Source organism: Pempheris klunzingeri, chromosome 13 (genome assembly GCF_042242105.1).
Source record: "Pempheris klunzingeri isolate RE-2024b chromosome 13, fPemKlu1.hap1, whole genome shotgun sequence".
NCBI lineage: Eukaryota > Metazoa > Chordata > Actinopteri > Acropomatiformes > Pempheridae > Pempheris > Pempheris klunzingeri.
Genome location: NC_092024.1, coordinates 10,179,491 through 10,189,708, shown reverse-complemented (window position 1 = coordinate 10,189,708; position 10,218 = coordinate 10,179,491). Strand labels below are relative to the sequence as shown.

Sequence of the window (10,218 nt, the reverse complement as noted above, 5' to 3'; positions counted from 1 at the left end):
TAAGCTAAATAACACCGGAGCGCCTTTGCTTGTTAGAGCATAGAATATAATACCTGAAACTTTAAAATGAGTTTCCTCTGATGTCTCCTCTGACTTTACACAGCCTGCTCATAACAATATTTACTAAATATTTACCAATCTGTGACAGTCACTGCTTTTTAAAGCAATTAAAAATGCATGTGGCATTTTAATTAAGCAGTTAGTAATCATCGTTGGGAATAAATTTATGTCAATGAATCACTTATAAATTTAAAAAGAATACAGCTTCCTCGCAATGTGCTGGAACCATAAAAACCAGTTGACATGCTGTTACAGGCGTAAGTTGGGGAGTTGAAGAGACGGAGCCGCTCTCAGCAGCAGGCTGCAGCACTGTGTGGTGCCTGAGGTGTGGTGACATGATGTGAGCTGACAGGTGGCACTGTGGGTAATAGGGCTAAAAGTCCCATCATGCAGCCTGCTGAGGCCCAGTCCCACCTCTCTGACCAACCAGAAGTGGACATCCAACTCCAGAAGCCACTGCTTCTTCCAGCACTGTAACTATAGGCTGCTGCATGGTCACAGTTATGATACGGCTTTGAGGGCTGGGATGAATCAAATTAAGTTCGAACTAAAGCCCAGGGTTGTTTGTACACAGCAGGTATCTTATTTTGAAAAGATTTGGATTAGCAGCAGAGACAGATGCTGCGTCCTGCTGATTTTGGGACCGAAATGACTCACTATCTCCAAGCTTTAAATCTTGAAATAACTTCCCCACTGCTGTCAAGGAACAGCATAAACATGCGTATTTCTTGCATTGATTTCTTTATTTTTTCCCATCAAAAGAAATGCACAGATCAGCAAAGCTACTACATACAAATGGCCATACAATAGCAACTCAATTTTTGTTCTTGTTTGAAGGTGTTCAGTAAATTCTGGTGGGTAATTTTTACACTTTGTTTCTTGAACATTTGCAGTTACGCTGCATTCGGCAAAAAAAAAAGGAGAGGAAAAAAAAAAAAAAAAGAATCAATCAAATCAAACCGATGCTCTTCTTTCATGTTCAAGTGAGAAAGTTCAGCCACAAACTACATATCTGGACAGCTACTTGTTACTGCTCCAGGAAAATTACTGTACTTACATACAATAAAGAAAAAACAAAGGTTTGCATAGCTTCATTGTAATGTAGATACAGTACTGTAAGGCACTTCATGAAAAAATTTAGGCATTTTTTTAAATCCTATATAATAAACCTTTTTGCCACTTCACTCTAAAACTTCATCTTCAATATGCAAGATTACAACATCTGAAATAAAACCTTTTCTCATATCACATTTTATGTAAATCTACTGTACTCCTCCGCTTTTCTTTTGGCATTAAGTCTCATGTTCAACATTCTCAAAATATTGAAGTTGGGTTCTTGTGCATAATATGACTGCCATATTGTCCCATAACCCCACACAACCCAGTGTTTCTCAAAAAGACCAAAAAAAGAAAAATTGTGCAATGATTTGGGGTTATGTGGAGTAAAAGGCAACACGCTGTCAAATACGAGTCCCAAACTAAAAAAAAAAACAAACAAACAAAATGTCTGGGCAGGTTACAGGTCATTTCCTTGTGGGCTGGGGCCGTACCGTCGGTGACACGGGTACATCTGACATGGAAAGGAGACGCTTCTCTTTGTTCGATAAAAAAAGTAGATTTGTCTCGTCTCTCCTCGGGCCCATCTGAAGCAATGGTGGAGTGACAGTGTGGTGTTGTAGTCCAGCAGCTGTTTGTGGGACTACATGTTCCAGCAGCCCACTTAGCACAGAGGTAAAGAGGATGCACCTGCTCTATCCAAGCTGATCTTCGTACTGTTTGCGGAAGCAGTCTCCAGCTGGGAAGAAATCCCAGCAGCGCTCCTGGTACATCTTCCACACATATGACTCCTGGAGTCAGACGCACATAAGCGGACGTCAGATGTTACTCAGAGTTAGAAGGAGGGGAGAGCGGGGTTGGTTGTCACAGTGCTTATTACAGCCAAACTAGAGGGCACCGTTTCATCATGTTGATATGAAAAATTAAGCGTAATGTCATTGTCACTGTACATTTAGTGTAGAGGTCATTTTTCATGTTGCTATTGTTTTTGTAATAAAGATTTGTAGGCAATTAGGAATTTCATAATCAAACATCTATTAAAAAGAGGAAGGTCTTTGCTTTAATTTTAGTCTGCTTCTGGTTGTCACATCCATTAGATGCTACATTCATAATGAGCTGTGAATCTTATCAACGCTGTAAATTCCTTCATTTTACTTCTAATTACAGAGAACAATTAAAGAAAATTATCATGATTCACATTCATGATCTAAACAATTAGACAAAGACAATAAGTATTATAGAGATGGTGATGCTATTCATTTTGACGCTACTTTGGTGACTCTAGCTTAGACAAAACTGAAAACTCGCAATTGTGGATAACTGTTGTAAGTTGTGTTGATGATGAGTAATTAAAAAGTGAGATTAAAAAGTGTGACGACAAACCCTGCTCTCCAAAATTTGGACATAAACCCATGTGTAAATCTAAACAAAAACACATAATTTAAAAAAAGTGTAATATCTGTATTGCAAGAGCTGCGATTTCAAATAATTAACATCGTCCTAACAAGCTGTAGGTTGACTTTGCTTGTAATAATGCTAACTGCTATTATAGATGGATTATAGCAGTTGTGATCAATAATGTTAGGTGTTGTTATATTTATGTCTCTCTAAACGTTAGTTTCACAGGTAGCTAACAGGTAGACGTCGTCGTTGTCGAGAATAAATGACAGACAACTCGGACACAGAGTTGCTGGAATCTCAGCTAAACTTTTAAGCGAATCATGTCACTGTTTTAAGCTCTGAATGAGACCTCCAGGATTCATGGCTTTGAAGCTCGTCTCCTGCTAATGGTAATGTTAGCTGAAGTAGCAACAACGCAGAGCCGTCAACATCAAATGTCGCCTGTTTCATTTCGAAACTTTGTTAAGAGACCGACCAGCAGCTTCTCATTATTAACATGAATACAACAGCACTTGTGCATGCCATTGCACATGTTACCTGGCTCTATGTGGATATGTTTGAGATCATGCTTGCTGCAAGCATATCATATTAATTACTATGTAGACCACAAATAGAGGCCTGTCGTTTAATTAAATGAAGAAGAAAAACAAGATAGCAACAAGATATTTATGTGACATGATTCATCCCTAAGACAGACACACTATCTCTGACAGGATAATAATTGTTTTGTTCTGGATTCCTCAGGGAAAGGTCATTAGTGGAGAGTTATACTGTACCTGGCCAGTGTGCTCTGTCTCATCCTTGTTGATAAGGTACATCAGGAAAAACCTTTACAAAAAGGGCCAAAGAAACAAAACAAAAATGTCAGAACAAAACACAAAAAAAATCTCCTACCTGAACATCTGATCATGATTACAACAGAGTGGAAAATGTCAACTTCTGTTACTAAGAGGTGTCGCAATTTCTGACGCAGGTGCCACAACAGAGTAACACCATCCCCAAATCACCTGTTGTTTCCCAAATCAAGTGTAAATGGCAACGGGTCGCTGTATCTCTGTGGGCATCGCAGCATGCCAAATCATGATGAATACTGTATGAGAGCATGCGATCGCAAACCTATTTTCCAATAAAGTTCATGGCATTAAATAGTAATGAAGCAACATAATGAGGTTGCTCTTGTGTCCTCTGGCCAGCTGACTGTGAGAGCAAATGGACTGAGACTTTCTATTGTTATGGGCATTATGGAGAACCACTGGATAAGCAGGGAGTGTAGGGGAAACATGGAGACAGATGGAAAAATACCTGAAGGGCTCTACTGTTCTGGATCACTAGAGCTATTAGTGACTTTGGCGCTGATGCTGAGGCAAAGTGTTAAAGCCATCAATCACACACTTAGATCACAGAGACGATGCACGCTGGGCAAAGATGACGATGATGTTAAGCAGAAAAGCTCATTTAAAGGTTTTTGATACTCACAGGTAGTTGGCCAAATTGTGCTCCTGTAAAGTGTGAGTCTCAAAGCCGTGAGGAGTTGTGTCAAAGTAGTCGTTACCGATCCCACAAATGAAACATTTGGTCTGAGGACAGGAAGTGAAAAGATAGTTTTTTTGCATGCAAAATAGTAAAAGGAAGACATTTGCATTACTTTTAAGGGAGCTCATCACTAATTTCACACATTCAACCGTCACTTTATTCGTCATTATTAGTATCACTCAACCTGTGAACAGATGTGTGATGTCTTCTGAGGTTTCTGAGAAAGTTACCCATATGATGTCATCAGGGTTTATCTGGGCTAAGTGTGAGCAGCACGATTGTGACTCCTTTTTTCCCCAGAAGCGCTGTGACTTTCTCTGCCCTCTCTTGGAGTCGCAGGTTGCATATTCTCAAGTATTTCGCTAAAATTAGACTTCATGCGCTCGTATTTGAAACTAAATACTTAATTTCCCCCGTCTCTGCAATGTCTTAAGGACCAAAAATGTCGGCCTAAAGTGTGCTCTGACCTTCATCTGCCTGACTGTTGCTTAAAAGACTGAAGAGAGATGGAGGGCTCAAAAAACAAAAGTAGGCCACATGTTTAAACTGAAGATGTCCTGAAAGGAAAGGAATTTCCTCTAAGTAAAGGGAATCACTTTCTGTAATATAAAACAGATTGAGTATAATACTGTGGCAATTCAAGAAACATGTGCACATGCTGAAGGTGATTTCCTTCCTTGTCTTTGTTATGGTAGTTTTAGTCAACTAGGTCATTATACTTTATATATAATCCATCCATCCATTATCTATACCGCTTATCCGTCAAGGTCACGGGGGAGCTGGAGCCAATCCCAGCTGACTTCGGGCGGGAGGCGGGGTACACCCTGGACTGGTCGCCAGCCAATCACAGGGCCACACAGAGACAGACAACCACTCACGCTCACACTCACACCTACGGGCAACTTAGAGTCACCAATTAACCTGAATGTCTGGGAGGAAGCCGGAGTATCCGGAGAAAACCTGCAACAGTGCCCTACTTTATATATACACATCACTTCAAATAATATGATGACAATAATGTGATTGTATTTTCAGTTACGGTTTAAAACATAACTTTACACAATAAGTTAAACAATGAAGGACTATATCTGCTCTATGTTTGTAGCTTTCACCATAATACAGTAAATAAGGTCACTAAATCTATCATGTTCCTTGTGAGGATAAACTTCCCTTCCTGAGCCCTGAACCGTCCTATAGCACTTCATAGGTTGGCAGGTATGGGTGTAGTCTCACCTCCATGTCCTCTTTGACTTGTTCCTGCTGGTCTCTCAGCTCCCCGAAGGCATCAATGATCAAACCTGTAGCCACAATGGCGGTGCAGTGAGCACATCATATATAGACTATATATAGAGTAAGTAAGTGCATACACCCTTCACTTCCTAAAAACACAGTATGGAGTGTAATGAGGATTTACTACCATGATGGGTAGTATTGCAAAGTCTGTGAGGAATAAAAGTATCTTTGCAGTTGTTCTAATCTACTGTGGCTAATTTTCACTGATCTTACCCTGGATGATGGCCAGGAGGATGACAATGACGAAGAAGAAGAAGGTGATGTCAAATAGGATACGGTAGAGCTCGTAGGGGTCCCCAGCCGGGTCCTCGATCTCATCTCCAATACCCCCTCCTGCTCTCACTCCAACGTACATGTGGAAGAGGTAACACTGGGAGAAGGCAGAGGCAGGGTGAGTGCAGCACTGTTTGAGACCGGCTGTGTTTATAGGTAAACATGCGTGTGGTTGATACTCACAGTCATCATGTCATCACACTTCATATCTGGCTCATCTTCATCCTCACTCTTGTTGTAGAACTTCCTGAAGAAGTTGAAGGCCACCACAGTGTAGAGATAGACCACGACTGCCAGCAGGCCCACTGTCAGCACCAGCTTAAGAGAAACACGGACAGCAGTCAGTCATATGTCAGTATAAACTTTATGTGTAGTGTATTTTATTTTATTGGGACAAAAACACAAAAGTCACAGTGGGGGAAACTCCATCCATTTGTGTGTGATAAGTGAAAAGGATGGGAGAGTTCTGCATAGTAACCAGTCGCACTTAAGTTTTATACTGAACTCCATTCAGACGCAGCCTCTACACTGATTTGCTGGTGAACCTAAAGAGCAGCAACAGTGGAAGCAGCAGTGAACTGCATTTGGACTGATGATGTGTGATTGACCTGCCCACAGGCAGCTGAGTGAGGGAGGTGTCTGCGATTCCTCACGGCCTCGCCATTTGGGTCTGTTTCCACCCTCGGAGATTGAGGTGACATTAAAATTTAATTTGTGCCTCTGGTCAGTTGACAAGGGAATCCCTGGAAGAACTGACAGTCAGAATTTGTATTGAAATGAAGGCAATTGAGCCATTTGAACTAAAATGTCAGCAGGCACTGGGTGCATCTAAATTCCCATTCATGCATCCTCGCTTCCGTCACTTGCATCCCATCCTTCTGCCTTCTCGGTTATCTCATGAGGAAGAGATGACACGGTCTTACCCAAACAGGCATCATTTTCAGAGAGAAACGTCCACTGTCCATTACAATATGCTGCACAGAAGGTGTGATACCTGCCAACCTTGTACAAAAAGTGTGGCAAAATTGTGCGTCTATTGCGTTGGAACCAAACCAACCCTTAAAAACGCCTAAGTCACACAATGACACAAACAAGCTAACTGATTGAGAGCAGTAAAATTTCTGTTTTAGTCAATGAAGTCTGGTGGCCTTGAACCGAACAATATGACGGCTGTTTCTGTTTTAACAAAAATGATCTGAAAGGCCTATCTCTGTAGAGATCCTTTCCATAATGTTGTAAGACACTTTGAAGAACAATCTGAGCCTGCCAGTCACAAAAACAAGCACTTTGAGTGGACATACTTTGATCTGGTGCAATTGCCCCGAAGGATTACATTATAGGCACTGTGGCTTGTTCTCCGCCCGTTCTCAGCTGCCGGCTGATGTGATCTACTGGACCAAAACTTTTTGTATCTACTGGTCATTTTGAACCTAAAATATGTAAAAAAGATAAATAAAATAGGGCTCAGGTTTAAAAATACCAATGTTATCCTTTAAAAGGTGAGTAACAAGTGGCCAAGACACGCAAATCAAATGGGATGCCCATGTTGCTCTGGGTCTTATGTTCAACAGACACACAAGATGGTTTGTTACACAGAACCATCTGGGAAACCGTCTGTAGGAAGTTTTTTTTAAAGGGGTACATACATTCAAAAAAATAGCTGGCAAGTGATTGCATGAACCATCTGTCTATCTACCGTCTAACAGGCTAACTTCAACGAATCAGATCAGTGAACCATATGACATGGTTAAAGCTCTTGCAGAGGCCAGTCGGGAGAAGTGTTGTTCTTTGCTCCTCTTTTAATGAAGAAATACTCACCAGTTCAAATATAACTGATTCCTTAGCAGCATCTACACTAACCTCTTAGTTCAGCAGCCGCCATTATTTCATTCACATGCATGTTGCTTCTCACTGTCGTCGCACTTAAATCCCACCCATACCTTAATTGGTCCGATTCACTGTGGTTCGGCTACAAGCAAATAACTTGCAAGATGGACTCTGGTGTGATGGCGATGGTGGTCCAGCTGCCTTGTCAGGTAAGGTGTATGTGGAATTACCTCACATTTTACTAATGTCCACATAGAAATCTGATAAGCCAACAGCATATCAAGGCTTGGCTGCCCAATCCTGTCATTTTGTACCCTGATGGTCAAAAAGGCTTAAAGCAGCTTTCCCCTTTGTTCTTATTAATTAATCTGTTATTAGTAGATGACAGATAAAAGAACATTATTATCGTTTGTGATGCCACCAAAAGCAAAGTAAGACATAATAGATTTTTTAAACACTCTCTCTACAGTATTTGGTGGAGTGGACATCGGGCTTGACACCAGTATTACCCAAGATGCCATCACTGAGGCAGAAGCATGGAAAGTGTGACAGAACTGGCTTGTGGTTTTACGTCAGGGAATAAACAGGCTGTGGGTACAACCCAACCCAGACCACTAACTCTGCAGTGACCCCTGCTGCTTGGAAAAAAGAGCTGCATCCTCACCTGTTTGCCATTATGTGTGACAGAGGAGAGGATGGTGCGAAGGGTCTTGAACCCCATGGCGATGTCCAGCAGATGAGCCGCAAAGAAGAAGTTGTTGTAGTGGCCCAGGATGGACATGGTGGTGTACCACACTAGATACAGGAATGACTGGTGAGGAAACAAAATGAGGAATGGATCACAATCCATCTGTCTAGTCATGACATTATCACTCATCCCGGTCATCCATCCAACCACCCATCCATCCATCCAAGGCGATTAATCATCCCAAACTATATTCAAACTCACATTGTCTGTAAACACCACTCCCAATTTCCAGACGTGGTACTTTGTATCGATTGAGCTCAACCTGGCAAAAAGGAGAGGTTGATATAAGGGGCTCATATTTTCTGTTTGACCTCTACTTTTGCTTCACAGAGCTTTAGCCTCTCTGTTCTTAATCTGTCTAATCTCTCACCATGAAACCATTGAAGCCTCCTTGGCGACAGCTTCCTCTGTGGGGTTGAAATCCAGGGCGCTCTTATCCAGCCCCAGCAGTTCTGCTATCCTCTCTGCTCCATACAGGTCTCCATACTTTTTGATCACCTGAAAATAGCAGCAAAACAGAAACAAAGGAGAGGATGACACTGTGGCTGACATTTGATTAATACCAACCAGATTGGGTTTGTGTGCATAACAGATTATACAAAAATGACAAAAGCCACTTGCCTTGCGTTTGACAAATTTATCCCAGTAGTTGTTCGGGAAGGAACTGAGAAAAATACACCAGCATTAAACCTCTGTTTACAAAAAGATTATGACTCAGAGTTTAATAAGTGTGCTGTAGCTGACTCACGGGGTATTGATGACCAGTCTGTCCCACTGTCCTTTGATGTCATCATCTGATGGCTGCTCTGTGATGTAAAGGCCGGCAAACTCCAACTTCCTTGCTATCTCCTTCTCACGTTTGAACACCACCAGGGGCACCTTGGACACAGAGGACATTTGGATTCATCGTTAGTGCAGTAAAGGTAATAACATAAAGTTCTATGTACATACAGTGATTGACGTCAACACGCTGCATTATCCAGCTACATGCCACAGGAAGAGTATGACTGTGTGTGTATGCATGTGACCACAAAACACAAGTGTTCTTAGTGAAAAATTAATGCTAAAAAACAGTATTAAAAGCCATCTCTATCAAAAATACTAAATCAAAAGCATAAACAAATCTCATGTTTTGTGTTACTGTACCTTCAGGTAGTAGTATCCCACTACACACAGGAAAGATATGATCGTGTGCAGTATAGCCAGAAAGCGAAGCGTTGGCGCCATGTAACCTGTGCTCTCCTGCAGGACAAAGTACTCGAGTGCACCCTCGTCTTCCTCCTCCCCGGCTCTACCTCGACCATTCCAGGGGTCTTCATCGTCTGAGTAATCACCGGTCACCTGGAAGACAAAGAGGCATTTAAAGGTAGTTACCGGACGTTCAGTCCTTGAGCTGTATATATTACGATGCCTTTATTTCAAGCTTACTTTGTAGAAGAGCAGAATGAAGTTGATAGCAAAGGCGACAAAAAGTGCCAGGAAGCGGAGGTTGTAGAAGTTTCTGGCCAGGTAATTCTGTGAAAAGAATTACATCTGAGTTTATATATGCAACAGTCTCGGTTGTTATCTGTGAACGTGCAGCTCTGAGGGGAAAAATATCTGACCAGCATCTTGGTCTGGTAGACCTCCAAGCCAGCGAAGAAGCTGGCCATGAAGGCCTCTGGTGGCTCTTTCTTCTGGCCAAGCCTCTTCTTTGGCGCTTTTTTCTCCTCCACTTTAGACTCCGGAGGGGCTTCGTCTTTGGCCTTGTCATGGTCCTTCTTCTCACCGTCCTCTGAACTGCAACAATAATTCCTCTATTAGCGACAGACAGACACATGCTGCTGCATTGTCACAGATACACACACACATATGCACGGGACCTATGAGAACAAAACCATAGCACGCTTGAAATAAATCAAAAGAATTTGAACAATAGCGATTCCACTGAGGATGAATGATGAGCAAATTAACACTCACTCTCCCTTCTCTGAATCAGACTTGTAGTCTCCATTTGAAGCCCTCTTCTTTGCAGCCATCTATGAGAA

At 41.8% G+C, this 10,218-nt stretch overlaps 1 protein-coding gene across 1 annotated transcript in view; it reads right to left on the bottom strand.

The window, feature by feature from the left end:
• Nucleotides 1-811: 811 nt before the first annotated feature.
• The window catches only part of LOC139211790 (ryanodine receptor 3-like), a 66,913-nt gene continuing 57,506 nt past the window's right edge, over nt 812-10,218 (bottom strand). The window contains 15 exon segments of the mRNA XM_070842179.1: nt 812-1,907; nt 3,294-3,345; nt 3,994-4,094; nt 5,284-5,348; nt 5,557-5,713; nt 5,800-5,934; nt 8,108-8,254; nt 8,393-8,453; nt 8,562-8,689; nt 8,813-8,855; nt 8,940-9,070; nt 9,338-9,532; nt 9,566-9,706; nt 9,796-9,970; nt 10,151-10,209. Of these exon segments, the coding sequence (XP_070698280.1) occupies nt 1,812-1,907; nt 3,294-3,345; nt 3,994-4,094; nt 5,284-5,348; nt 5,557-5,713; nt 5,800-5,934; nt 8,108-8,254; nt 8,393-8,453; nt 8,562-8,689; nt 8,813-8,855; nt 8,940-9,070; nt 9,338-9,532; nt 9,566-9,706; nt 9,796-9,970; nt 10,151-10,209 (1,686 nt within the window). The 3' untranslated portion in view covers nt 812-1,811.